At 35.5% G+C, this 15,364-nt stretch overlaps 1 protein-coding gene across 1 annotated transcript in view; it reads right to left on the bottom strand.

Moving 5' to 3' along the window:
* Window positions 1-15,364, bottom strand: part of nrxn2a (neurexin 2a) — a 386,538-nt gene that overhangs the window by 215,108 nt on the left and 156,066 nt on the right. The window contains 3 exon segments of the mRNA XM_058757921.1: window positions 1,192-1,311; window positions 10,809-10,835; window positions 14,908-15,111. Coding sequence (XP_058613904.1) covers window positions 1,192-1,311; window positions 10,809-10,835; window positions 14,908-15,111 — 351 coding nt within the window.

The raw sequence follows: 15,364 nt of genomic DNA, 5'->3' as shown, positions 1-15,364 counted from the left end.
AATAGCCATTTCTGAGCTAACTATTCTTCTGAGTCAAAAAAATCAGGGGATTGGATGATTCATTTCACAAAAGCAGCCTGAAAAGATTGATTCAAAAATCTATATTTAGACCAATTAGATTTCATTGTTTCACAGTGGGAGTTGCTACCCAGCAATTAACAAGATGTCAACAAAATGTCTGAAATGCCTCTTCTCATTTAGTCACTTTAATAGATGACATCTGATTAGGATACAGTAAGCGTGTTTACACGTACTTTAAACGTTTATGTTTGGTCAGACCAAAGCAAACATATTTTTAAATGTCATGTAATGTGCACTGTGCTTAACCCAGGGTTATCATCGCTCTAAACACCACTTTTTAAGTGTGAAAAGCCCTTGTGTGTACTACCTACCAAACGTTTGGGGTTGGTAAAAATGTCTTAATGTTTATGAAAGAAGTCTCTTATTCTCATCAAAGCTGGATTTATTTGATAAAATAAAATTTCTATTTCTATTTTTTAAATGTAATTTATTGATGCGATGGCACAGCTTTAAGCATCATTACTCCAGTCTTCAGTGTTACACGATCCTTCAGAAATCATTCTAATATGCTAATTTGATGCTTAAGAAACATTCTTATTATTATCAATGTCTTTGATGAAAGTTCAAAAGAACAGCTTTTATTAGAAATATTTATTTTTATAACAATGTAAAAGTCTTTACTGTGACTTTTAATCAATTTAATGTACCCTTGCTGAATAAAAGTATTAATGTCTTTCAAAAAAAAAAGTTTAGTTTTTTTAAGGATTCTTTGAAGAATAGAAAGTTTAGAAGAACAGCTTTAATTTGAATTATTAATCTTTTGTAACATTAAAAATGTCTCTCTCACTATTGATTAATGTATGAAGTATTAATTTTCTTCAAAAACAATCTTACTTTTTTCAAGATTCTTTGATGAACAAAGTTCAAAAGAAGTTTTTATTTAAAATATAAATATTTTGTATCATTAGAAATGTCTTTACTGTCACTACTGATTAATGATAAAGCACTTATTTAAAAAGAAATTCTTACTGACCCCAAACTTTGAGTATACTTGGACATAAAGACTGTATCGCCTATGCAAAAGCATTCTGAATCTTGATTATAACTGAAATAACTGTCCGTGTGTCCATATACAGTACATATACAGTGTGTGTGAGGTCTTCCTCTCACCCTCCACGGTCACATTGTCAACAGAGAGCTGCAGGCTCTTCCCACGGCGCACCACCTTCACAGAGTGCCACTCATTGTCATTCAGCTTCTGCCCTGCGAACAGAGTCTCCGGTCCTTTACCTGCAGAGAGAGAGGGCCAAAGTCACACACCGCTGCAAGCTTCCCGTCTTATCAATACAGCACAGTCTACCTCACAGGGCTGCTGCTCTCACCTCACACACACACACACACACACATACAAATACAGAACTGACAGGACATATCTACAAACTCAAACATTTCCAGAGAGAGCACACAGACACTCATGAGCATACCTACACATTCAAACGCACTCATTTACATTTCACACAACCAGGCGCCCACACAAAACATACATACCGACACGCTCCTTAAGGAGAATCGTGACATGTCCATATGCTGTTCTGCTAAATCTTTCTGTGAGCCTCTATAGGGTAAATATAATGTATTCTTTAAGACATATAGACCAGTATTGACATTCAACCTTTGAAAAAATATGGTTCTTTAAAAGTTTTTTTTCACATAGTAACCCATAGTTCTATTATCATCCTGAAGAACCCTTTTGTGCTGAAATGGTTCTGTGTGTTGAGTTTAGGGTTCTTTATTCCCGCCTTTTTGTTTTTCCTTTTTGTTAATCAGCAACTGTCAAAACTCAATGATTTTTTGCAGCTCAACCATCCAACTACACAGACCGCCAACACACTCTCAACAGATAAATGATTTCATTCCTAACATGTCTATAAATGTTAACTTTTAAATGGAACTGGTAACTGTTTCCTATCAATCGTGTCTTTTTCTCTTTTTAGTTATTTTAATGGAACATGTAAATGTGACCAACTCAGTTGAGAATACTTTTCTCCAAGTATTGTTATTGTATACTCATACATGCATGCATACATATATCTTTAATGTCACATAATCCTTCAGAAAACATTCTAATCTTCGGAGTTGGTGCTCAAACAACAGTTTCTATTATTATCAACAGTGTTTTTAATATTTCAATATTTTAAGGTAACTGTGTACTGTGTAATTTTATCACGATTCTTTGATGAAAATATAGTTTAAAAGAATAGCATTTATTTGAAATAAATTTATTTGAAGTGTCTCTTTACTGATTTATTTAATGCTTCCTTGCTGAATAAAAGAAAAATAATTCTTACTGACTCCACACATTTGAACTGTAGTGTACATGTATATACTGTTTGTTGCTGGTGGAATGACCTGTCCAACTCGATCTGAGCAGCTTCAAGAAATGGCTAAAGAAAGCCATCTACCATCTACACTTGACCCTCTAACACTAGCTCTCTCTATTCTATTACCTCGTTTTCTTTTTATTTATTGGGAAAAAAATAATAATAACTTGACCCTCTAACACTTACACTCTCTATACTATTTCTATTCTAACTACTTTTTATTCTATTTCCTTGTTTTCTTTTAATTTATTTATAAAAATTGACCCTCTAACACTAGAACACTTGAATATGTGTACTGTGTTAGATGAACCGGGACTTGTTCATCTAACACTTACATAATATTGCTTTTTTGTTGGTTTGATTGCTTCTGTTGTTCTATACTGTATATATGTTGATCTATTGTTGTATATGTAAGGGATAATCAACGGCCAGCTCCGCGAAGTGCATTCAAATCGTTTAATGCACAGCTAGCCGTTGATTATCCCGTTTATGCCATGGTCATTTCCCAGCATTCACATACTAAAGATGTTAATAATATTTGCGCTGCAATATTTGACCGGAACGATAAAAATGACGGTTATTTTCGTCTGTATAACTATTCACTGTATGTTACTATGGTTACCAATGTTTATAGGAAGCGCATTAATATAGAACGTGATTAAACTGACCTGGAACTACCTGTGCGGTTCAACGAATTTAAAGGGTTAGTTCGCCCATTTAAGACATGAAGTTGTATGCAATCCTTACCAGCACTATAGTGCATACACACTGACCCACCCTTTAGTCACCTCCTGGTCAGAGTTCTGGCCGCTGGAAGTTTTCAAGATAGTACTCCCGGTTGGTTTCCGGGCCTCAAAACTGTGCGTTTTTACGTGAAAAAATTATTTGCGTTTCAAAGCTTGATTAATTTACATCACAAAAAACACGCCTGACAAAATTCATACCTCAGTTTTAATCGGCACTATTTTCTTTCCATTTCTATCAATCCGCGCTGCTGTCAACGCCAACAGTGCGCACGCTCAGATCAGCTGTTCCATAGTGTTTACACAATCGAATGACAACGACATAAAAGTAGAAAATGAACAATGGTGCGAACTTGTAAATTCCCAGGCTGTGACCACAAGAATGTGCCGGGATCACCGTTCAGATTCCATCGTTTTCCAGTTTCGGATATAGCTACGAGACAGCTTTGGCTGGTTGCCATCGGCTACTCTGCGGGAGCTAAAATATCGAGAATCAAGGATTTCCGTGTGTGCAGTGCTCACTTCAGCGAAGACGATTACATCCCCAACCAAGGAGGAAAAAGAAAAAAAATGATTTTAAAGAGTTTTGCTGTACCAGTACCACGGGTAAGCTCTATTTACTAACTTTATAATCCAATGTCTAAACTGTACGGTAAACACGGTATCCCTTTGGCGTTGTGCTAAAATTACTTTCATCATCATCTGTTCCGTCTGACATTGTGCTAAAATTGGTTTCGTCATCAGAAGTTTCGTAGTCAGACATGTTGTCAGCGAGTCGCGCCATCAACAGCTGATCTGAACGTGCGCACTGTTGACGTTGACAGCAGCGCGGATTGATAGAAATGGAAAGAAAATAGTTAAAACTGAGGTATGAATTTTGTCAGGCGTGTTTTTTGTGATGTAAATTATTCAAGCTTTGAAACGCAAATACTTTTTTCACGTAAAACGCACAGTTTTGAGGCCCGAAACTAACCGGAGTACTATCTTGAAAAACTTCCAGCGGCCAGAACTCTGACCAGGGAGGTGACTAAAGGGTGGGTCAGTGTGTATGCACTATAGTGCTGGCAAGGATTGCATACAACTTCATGTCTTAAACGGGCGAACTAACCCTTTAACAACACCTGCCAGCCAATCAGAATCGAGTATTCAGACAGACCATGGCATATGGTCTGTCTGAATACTGGATTCTGATTGGCTGGCAGGTATGCAGTAAAATCGTTTAATACACAAGTCAGTTTAATCGCCGTTAATGCGCTGCTTTAATTGATGCACACAAACCCACATACACACTCACAGAGAAAAAGAAAGAGATAGAGAGCGAGTCGGAGATCACAGATCACACAGAAACTTGTTGTCAAGGCTTCCCCGCGATTCTTATTAATAAAATAGCTTAGATACTGGATCGCTACATTATATTCCACAGCAACAAGGTGTAAAATCGCTGTTTTAAGTAGCCTAATTAATTGTTTGTAGAGAGAGACGCACAGACGCAGGTAACGCACACACAACTGTCATCTCTCTCTCTCTCTCGATCGATAATTATTTGAAATAAATGCTGTAATTCATTCAAATAAATGTGATCTTACCGCTCTATTTCATCTCTGTGTCTGATTTGAAGCAGGCAGAATGCTGGGCTAACGAACCGTAACTGATGAAAATAACTGTCATTTTTACCCTTCCGGTCAAATTTGCGCTGCAAAGAGCAATACTAGTTTTAACTTGTCTATAACTTGGCAAATGACCATGGAATAAGCGGGATAATCAACGGTTTGCCATGCATTAAAGGATTTTAAATGCACTTTGCGGTGGGTGGTTCTTGGCCACCACGTCGTGCATTTAAAATCCTTTAATGCACGGCAAACCGTTGATTATCCCTTACTTGTTGTATTAAAAAAACAACTTGACCCTCTAACACTTACACTCTCTATTCTATTTCTATTCTAACTACTTGTTTTCTTTTTATTTATTTATAAAAATTGACCCTCTAACACTAGACGAACCTGGACTTGTCACTGCACTTACATAATATTGATCTTTTGTTGGTTTGATTGCTTCTGTTGTTCTATTGTTGTATATATATATATATATATATATATATTTCCACCACTGAATAAATAATAAAAAAGGTAATTGTGACTTTTTATCTCGTAATTTTGACTTTTTTTCTCACATCAAAAAAGTCAGAAAGTGAGATTGCGAGTTATAAACAATTGCGAGTTATAAAGTCAGAATTGCAAGTTTTATCTCGCAATTCTGACTTTTTTTCTTGCCATTGCGAGTTTATATCTTGCAATTCTGACTTTTTTCTCAGAATTTTGAGACTGAAACTCGTAATTGCGAGTTATAATGTCCAATTCTGAGGGGGAAAAAAAGACTCATATTTTCTCAGAACTGCGAGTTTATATCTTATAATTCTGACTTAACTCACAATTGTGTTTTTTCTCATAATTGTGAGTTTACATCTTGCAGCTGCAAGTTTGTATCTCACAATTCTAAGAAAAAAAGTCAGAATTGCAAGTTTGTATCATTTGTGAGACAAAAGTCGCAACTACCTCTTTATTTTTTATTCAGTGGTGGAAATAGTATGTGTGTGTGTGTGTGTGTAATTGAATGCAACAGTACTAAATGATTATATACGTAGTTTAATTTTAATGTGTTATACAGCCATTATGAATACCATTGGACATACTTCTAATTTCTTTCAGCTGACAACAGTTATTTAAGAAAAATTCCACACACACTATACAGTACAATCTATTGGGAAATACCTGCAACTAATCTAATTCATCTAACAACTAAACTCAAAAGCAATGTTATGTATGTTTATGCATGTTTGGTTTCATCAAAACAGTTCATCTAAACCTGAACCTAAACCATCATCACTTCACCGCCTACAGTATGTGTGATTGCTAAAAGCTTTTTTTCATCTCCAGCTGCCAGTTTAGTTCTGCTATTGTCTAAACTACTATATAAAACACTTTTGCATTCTCCTTTAAATGTGTCATTTACAGATACAAACCGCATTGATTCGGTGTCTTAAAATCATTGCTTCAAAAGCAAAAAGACAATTGCAGCAGTTCTGCTCATTATAACAGAGAGTGACTGGTGATGTCTGAGCATTTGTGTGTAACACGAGACAAACGCATTATACTTAAACTGAATTGAAATGAAATTGAATTGGCCCCTGGCATGTGTATAATCATCTTACAGGCTCAGGAGTTTTATGGCCGAGGAACAAAACCGTACTGTGCCTCGGAACACAGGTTTAAAGTGACAGTACACACACACCGAATCCCTCACAGACCTCAAGAGTCCAACCGGCGACACAAAACCAATCAGCAGCAGTGAATGTTCACCGATAATATGCTAAAGTAACGGTTTTGAGAAGCGCCTGCTGCCGGCCCACTGCGGCCCTGGTTGGCGCGTGCTCAGAGGCGCCTGGGGTGCTTGTGGAAAAATGGGTCAGGCCGATGCAGCTGCCTCAGCCTTCATCGTGCGGAGCGGCTAGCGCCTGACATGGTGGTTCAAAGCCCCTCAGACTGCGCTGCTGGCTTCTCTAATTGGCTCTGCTGGAGTCAACAGACCCTCTGAGGAACAACGTCAGCCTATTTGTAGGAGTGTTGTAGCGCTCGAAATCTGATGAACCTTCCACGGATGACTTCGTATAAGCAAAACAGCTGGTATTAATTTGGTAGGCAATCTGTTTGTGGCTCAGAATCGCACTATAGATTACATACCTGTGAGTAAAACTCGTAACGACCAGGTATGTGTGACATTCTTTGCATTGAAGTGAGTCGGTGTCATATCATCCCTCTAATTAGCTCTTCTAGCTCTGAAAAAACCCGGAATAAGCGAGCAGGAGGCAGAGAGAGGGGGAGTTGTCGTCCTACACCTTCTGGCAGCTTGTTAATTAAATTTAAATCGTTGCCCATCCCTGCTTTTAAATCTAAGAGCACACGCGTCGCTTCGGCTCGGCCTAGTATTACTCAGCATTTCGGATGAAACTGCGACAGCATAAACGAATTAAAGTACAAATAAAACCTGTGCGTGTAAGCAAATACGACTCAGAACAGCACTAGATATCAAGCAACGTTCGTTATAATGCAGATCTTCAAACTTTGATGAACAGCTTCAGGCGTTGTCAATTATTCATCAAAACCTAATGTTAACTTTACATTAATGTGTGATTTTTGCATGGTAACCTCATCTGGATGTGTTTCGCATTCACGACTACTCTGTGCTAAACTATTTAAAATGCACATCATGGTGAGGAGACTTCCAACAGATGGCAGAGGGCCCTAATTGGGTATAATTTACTTTAACTACCAGCATTTCTGTCTATTTAAAAGTCAATTAACATTTTACTGTCATTAAAACTTCCATCAGTCTAAATATGTTTGACATACCCATCGAGTTAATATTGAGAGCATAGAGGGGACTGTGAAACACTTCCACAGGTTAACATATCAAATGGTCATGCATATCTGATTATGAATGTACTTATCCACATATGACCAAGCAGAGATTCATCATTATGCGTGATAAATTGTTTCTTAGATCCTAAATAGCAGGCGTGCAATAAAACTCAGTATGTCTCATCAAAACCTTATTTTGTAATGTATTTGATGACAAGGATGTTACACTCCCTAAACAGGGATGATTTGTAGATTCAGTTCTTCAAAAGCCACTTGAGCATTTGCAGAGCCTGAGACTTGGATAAAACTAAATCTGAGGCTGTAATATATGGTGTTTGTTGCCACCTGGTGGTGGAATTCATGTGATTATGTTCTTTAAAAAAAGGAAAGTTTCAGTCCTGCATGGTCAATACAGTGCTTCAGCCGGGCTAAAATATAGTAATAGCCACGTCTTAAAATACATATTATATAATTTAGATTTTTTTTTCCAAATAATAAATAAAAATATCTTTACATGGGGCCTATTTACATTTTCTCAGATCAGATAGCTATGATTTGTTAAAATAACAAATAAAAAAATGAATATAAATCCGATCTTCAATTCCTGCACTATGTGCAAATTTAATCAAATTCACACACATTTAATTAATCTATGTTCTATTTATCTTCTATCTATGTTATCTATTTAAATCATGTTAAAACATTTTCTACAAACTGTGGCTATAGTATTAAAAAATTGCAATATTTACAAATTGCCCATTCCCCCAGTTGTTTATATTATAAGTGCTCGCAGTATAACACAGATTTTTATTTATTTTTATTTTTTTTGAAGAAAAGGAGGGACAAGCGGAAAACATTCCTGTGCAAATTAACATTATGCCACAAGTGCAGTGAAATGAGCTTAACTTGGGGAAATCTGTGACTGGTAGCTTAACACATAATATAAGTAGCCAAATATTTCATAAACAAATACAAAGGAGCTCTGGATGTGTAGAACTTAAAAAATAAAAAATACACATCTGTGTGGGCCTACTTAGTGCTTAAAAGCTCTGCCTAATGCCTCTACGGTTTATTTAAACCAGAACATGATGCGTCATAGTCTGATACATCTGTGTTTGTCATTGGAATAATTTAACATTTGTAATGAAAACATTCTACAAATCCAAATTTGTTGAGTCATTAAAACAGATGAATAAATCTGTGATGACGCATTTGAATGGTGAACATGTCAAAATTTCCAATGCACAAAAGATTTTCATGGCTTTTTGGGAAGCGTGTCCTGAAGCACAAACACCTACTGCCTCATGACTAATGAAGGCATTCAAATCTCATAATTAGAGATGTAAATACTGTACGTGGCGTGCATTTTAGTAGTGTACAATATCATAAGCAAATGGAAAAAGCTTAAATCCTCAAACAAAGGAAAGAGGATGAAGTCACCTACTGTAGCCTCGTAATTTTTTGTCCCCGATGAAATAGACACAATGCACATCCACACACATTTTTGCTGTTATTGAAATGAGGACATACTACTGATTACTGTATAAAGCCAAGTACAGAATATTACTACAAGACATCATACTACTACATCCTACATTATCTGGCTACTTAGTGTTTGGTTACCAGTTGCATCATATTCCAGAGAATTTCATTTATTTTTTTCTATTTTTACATCTATTTTTGTCCCTCTGACATACCAAAGCAACTAACCAAATACCATTTTAAAGAATTTATTTATTTTTTCAGCAAGGAGGATGCATAAATCATGCATTAATCACTGTCACCGTATTCATGAAAAAATATTAGGCAGCACAACTGTTTTCAATATTGACAATAAAAAGAAATGTTTCAGCATATTAGAATAATTTCTGAAGGATCTTGTGACACTGAAGACCGGAGTAATGATGCTAAAAATTTAGCTTCTACATTACAGGAATGAATGACATTTTAAAATATATTAAAATAAAAATTCCTTAGTTTACACCATACACATTTAAGTACTGAGAAATATTAATTAATAACGTACTTACAAAAGTGTTAGGTTATTGCATGTCATTATGCATATTTTTTGTTATTACTACAGTGAGTACATGTAACATTTAACAATGACACTATAAAGCAAAGTGTTACCAAATTAGTTCATTTTAATTGTAATAATATTTCAAAGTATTGTTTTTGTTCTGTATTTTTGATCAAATAAATGCAAGCTTGGTAAGCAAAATAGACTTTTCAAACATTTTGAATGGTAGTATATATTTAGATTTTTTTTTCTAATCTGCAAGTAGGGTCAATAAACCCAAATGAATAAAAAAAAAAAAAAGACAGACAGACAGATAACACTGCAAAAATGATTTTGCTGCAAATAAAACGGATTACTGGAGCATGTTTTACAACAAAATATTATTTCAGTCTCTCTACTTAAACATTTCGCATTTAATTAAATGTGTTACTTGCTGCTTCTTTGTAATTAACTGTACAAATTGTTTCTATTTTTCTTTTTTATGGGAGTGTACAGAATGAGGTTGAATACATATAAATCTAAATGTAATAATATCTTTTATTTTATGAATTGCTTTTTTTCCAAATGAGGACATTTCCCCAAAAGTTTGTTCAAAAACTATAGCTACTGTAAATACACAAATACATGCACACACACACAAAACACAACCTTTGTTCCTTTCGTCTCATACATCCGATTTATACTACTTACCTTCAGCATCACTGCACTGCTAATACTGAGGACTGCATCGTTTCCCAACACATACTGTACGTATGGATGTAACACCGCTCAAATACAGGCAATGTTCAACCTCACGCCTGATTTGGCAAATGAAGATTTCTGATTTTATTAAATGGTTTATTACCGTATTTTCCTTATGTAACGGAGTCCCACAGGGACATGAAACAGACTAGAGCATTGGAGGAGCAGTGAGAAACATATGGTGTTGAAATGGAAACTGTTGGGATGGTTATGCTTAATTTCAAACACCGCAGCAAATCGGCATATTTTGCGGAACAAAAGAGATTGAGATTGAGGGAACGCGGGAGAGAGGGGGGTGTTGGGGAGAGAGAGTGAGAGAAAAAAAAAATAGAGGGATGCAAACTGGGAACATGTTCAAAAGAAAATCTGTGTTAACGGTGCGGGAAGACAGGATTACGAGGGAGGAGAAGAAACTTTGGATGAATTGGGGCTGAGCATGAGAGAGAGAAGAGATAAAAATAGCATTGCAGATAAAAGAATCACTTACTAAGGTTACAGTCTATCCCGATACAATCTGGTGGGAAAGAGAGTGAGATGGTGAGATTTAAAGGAAAAGAAACTAAAATTCAAAACCACATCCTTCAAGGTTCAATCTGCAGACAAACAAACAATTCTTGCATAGAGTCAACCATCCGGGGACAAGGTGAGAGTCAGAATGGCCTCCTCTACAAGGGCCCGCACCCCACAATCACAGGACGAGAGACAGCACAACTGAGAAGTGAAATGCCAAGACCAGATATGTGGCATTTGGCAAATTATAAATATACAGAGAAAATATTGGATTTAGCCTGTGCTTTGCCTCCTCCCTGTATGTGGGTGCTGCCAGTATGACTGTAGGCAAGGGCAGTCTGCACCATCAGCCAAGAGCTCATGCTTACAAAACAGGTCACTTATAGACTGGGCGGCAGATCTAAACAAACATACAACGCAATATTTCTCAGCCTTTTGAAAATGTTTGAGATATATTTAGATTTATGCCATGGTCTGTCTGAATACTCGATTCTCATTGGCTGGCAGGTGTTGATTAAATTCCTTTAACTGCACAGGTAGTTCCAAGTCAGTTTAATCACGTTTTATATTAATGCGCTTCCTATAAACATTGGTAACCATAGTAACATACAGTTACAGTTGAATAGTAATACAGAGTAAGACAGTTACAGTAAACATTTCCGATTTACTTAGCTAGGCTAAATGGATGATTTTCGCGTGTCATTTAATATGTGAATGCTGACAAATGACCATGGCATAAGCGGGATAATCAACTGCTTGCTGTGCATTAAACGATTTGAATGCACGACGTGGAGGCGAAGAACCACCCGACGCGCACCGTGAAGTGCATTCAAATCGATTAATGCACAGCTAGCCATTGATTATCGCTTACATATATCTCAATGCGCCCCTTTTGAAATGCCTTAAATCAGAGGAACAAAAAAAAAGAAAAAGCTTTTAAATTTCATGAACTAATATAACAAAGTACATACTGCTCGAAAGTTTGGGGTTGGTAATATATATTTTTTTAATGTTTTTGAAAGAAGTCTAATATGCTCACCAAGGCTGCATTTATTTTGATCAAAAACGCAGTAATATATTGTGATATATCATTACAATATAAAATAACTGTTTTCTATTTTAATAGATTTTAAAATGTAATGTATTTCTTGTGATGTGTCTCATGATCCTTCAGAAATCATTCTGATATGTTGATTTGGTACTCAAAAAACATTTCTTATTATTATCACTGTAGAAAATTGCTGTGCTGCTTAAAATTTTTCTGAAAACTGTCATACATTCTTTTTGAATGCTTTCATGTGTAAAATGTTCAAAAGTACAACATTTATTTGAAACCGAAATCTTTTGTGACATTATAAATGTCTTTACTGTCACATTTGATCATTTTAATGCATCCATGCCGAACAAATGTATTAATTTAAAAAAAGACCCCAAACTTTTGAATGGTAGTGTACCCGCATATACTTTTTCCAATAAAATATCCATATACATTGTCTGAATGACACATTTTCATGGCCATTTTCCACTGATTCACAGTAATAAATTAGACTTAGAAACTCCAACAACATTTTTTTGTGTCTAAAGTTTATATTGGTTAGTTTTTATGAAGTTTAAATTAAGTTAAATCAAGAAACAAAGACAGAATGCAAATAATTCTAATGACACATTCATTAGAAAACTTAATGCTTAAAGCACATTACAACATTCATGATGTTGCATACTTTTACAACACCACTAATATATTATTACTTGATCTCTTTGTTTAAATAAAACAGAATTTTAACTTATAGAAGAATCTCTGAAAATATGTGACCCTGTCTATGAAAACCCAGCTAAAGGCATTTTTTTGTGATTCACTGTTTTCTACATAAAAGCATCAGCATCATGATCAAGTGTCCAAAGACTGAATTATGTCAACACTTTCTTAATGGTAGAAAATAAGTTTCTGAACCAAACGATATGAGAATAAGGAGGTGTTTCTGATTGGAAGGTAAATCCAGAGAGGACTGAAACCAGTGTTTAGGAAGTCAACCTCTGGTATTCTGAAATGTAATGAACGTAATGTCAATAAAATGATTGATTTCAGTATTTGCAATGTTATAATTGAAATGTGAGTGCTGTATCTGGAATACCTTGATATAACCTATCATTTACAGCAATGAACACATATTATCCATGGCTATGACTACTTTGATGCTCTTTATCTCAGAATTAGATTATGCAACTCTAACCAGGTTTTCAAACTACGGGGTCACATATAATTTGACATTTGTTTGTTATGTTAATTGGAATTGGTGAGATAAAGTCCTAATGTCCCCACTGCACAGGCTGACGATATGACTAACGACCGATAATAACGAGAAGTAATTGATCCTACGGAGCACTCTTGGCTGTGGTGAACTCTCAAGCTGTCAACCGCTACAGAAGAGTGACCACAGACAGCCAGGGACCTGTCTCACTGTCACACTGCTCGAAGACAGAAAAACTAGCTCAGACTCCACTCTCCTGTGGACTGGAACTGTCTGTAATCTTCTGTACAAACAGACACAGTCTGCCATCAGAGCAGGAGGCTGAGCTGAGAGGGCAGTGAGAGACTTTAGAAGAATTACTGTTTGGTTCTTATGGTGGGAGAGATCAGGGGGCAATTACATTTCTTCAGTCACAAACAAGCTAGACGTCTAACACTCATTCAGCTTATGCTTGGTAAAGTTCTCTCTCTGTTTGAAAAAAGAAATGTGATTCTATTACTTTTTATCACTATACTTGAAGTATAAAGTATTTCCTGAACCCCCTGTGATTTTCCTCCCGTCTAAAGTTTGACAGCCTTTGAAATTAAACTTCTATCTATTATTTCTTGTATCTACAGCATTTTATCTAGAACGGCTGTTCTTTTTAAGTTAATATTAACATCAGATGACAGCCACTGTGGAAGATTTCATTATGGCTGTGAGGTTGCAAATATCCTAAATATTACATTATATATTTCTTTTACAAAAGTATTTTGTTACATCAGGTGATTATATATATACACACACACACACACACACAAGACTTTTACTTTTGATGCATATATAAAAATTATATATATTCCCTGTTTGCTAAAATAATTATTATCATATTAAGGTGTGAGCAATTAAATAATATTAATACTTATTAAAAAGCAGTAATATTATTGCTTTGATATGTGTACTTCTTTAAAATATAGTGGTTAATATTAAAATCAACTATTTTATATTTATATTTACATTTAATTTATATTATTATTTGTGACACTGTCTGTGAAATCCAGGCTAAAGTCTCTGAATTGATTTCAACCATTAATTTCACTATGATTTCAATCTTTGACATGGCCTTACTCAGTCAATATTAAAGGTATCAAGGTTACATTTTCACAGAATGTTCTTTACATTATGAAGGATGATTTTATGTAGAAAACAGTAAATCACAAATAAATTACTTTTGCTGGGTTTTCACAGACACAGTCATATTTTATATGAATTATTATTCAATTTTATTATATTTTAAATTAATTAGATTATATGTATTCATTATTAATTATCTTCCTTTATTATATTATATTTAGTGCTGTCAAGCGATTAATCGCTATCAATCGCATCCAAAATAAAGGTTTTTGTTTACATAATATATGTGTGTGTATTGTGTATATTCGACGGCACTAATTATATTGTATTGTATTGTATTGTATTATATTATATTATATTTATTATATATATATGTTTCTTGTCCCTAAAGACGGCAGGTAGAAAAATGTAGGAAAATGGAAAATTATGTAATTTCCCCTCTGTCTCCCCTATTATAACTTAATGTGTCTTCTAAACTACATGGGTTGGTCTCTCTGGCTGTCTGCTCTGAAAGCTGCAGAAAAGATGGCCATTGAAGGCTGCACAGGTGAGAGAGAGAAAGACAGAAAGAAAGAAAGAGAGAGAGAGAGACAGTGAGAGAGGAAGACAAGAAAGAGATAAAGATGGAGGAATGAAGGTGAAATGCATTCTGGGAGGGACCCCAGACTTGTTCTATGAGTGCCTCGAGTTCAGAGGACAGCGGTGGAAGGTTACCTAGGTTGACGGTGAGTCTGACCCTTCCCCCGTCCAGCTCCAGGCGCAGGGTGTCGGCGGACTCTTTGGAGGTGGTGGCCATGAGCAGACCATAAGCTCTCTGCGACATGAAGCGCAGAGACACGTCCTCAGCCTCAGTGTGAACGGCGTGAGGCATCAGGACCTTCAGAAACATGCTGCCGTCATAACTCAGCACTGCGGACTCTGAGAGAGCAGAAAAAGGAGAGTAAATCAGAAAACACAGGTCTCAAAAATAAGGACCTTTTCTGCTGCTTTTACATTTGTAAGTAGTCTAAAATATGTCAATAACTTCAATTAGATATCAATTTAAAAAGTAATAAAACAAAATAATAATCATCATCATCATAATTATTATTATTACAACATTTACAATATTAATTACAGTTAAACTGTAATTAAATAAATAAATACTTTTGTGTGTTTTTTTTACATTGTT

This window comes from Onychostoma macrolepis, chromosome 21 (assembly GCF_012432095.1).
Source record: "Onychostoma macrolepis isolate SWU-2019 chromosome 21, ASM1243209v1, whole genome shotgun sequence".
NCBI lineage: Eukaryota > Metazoa > Chordata > Actinopteri > Cypriniformes > Cyprinidae > Onychostoma > Onychostoma macrolepis.
This window is presented reverse-complemented; position numbering and strand designations above follow the sequence as displayed.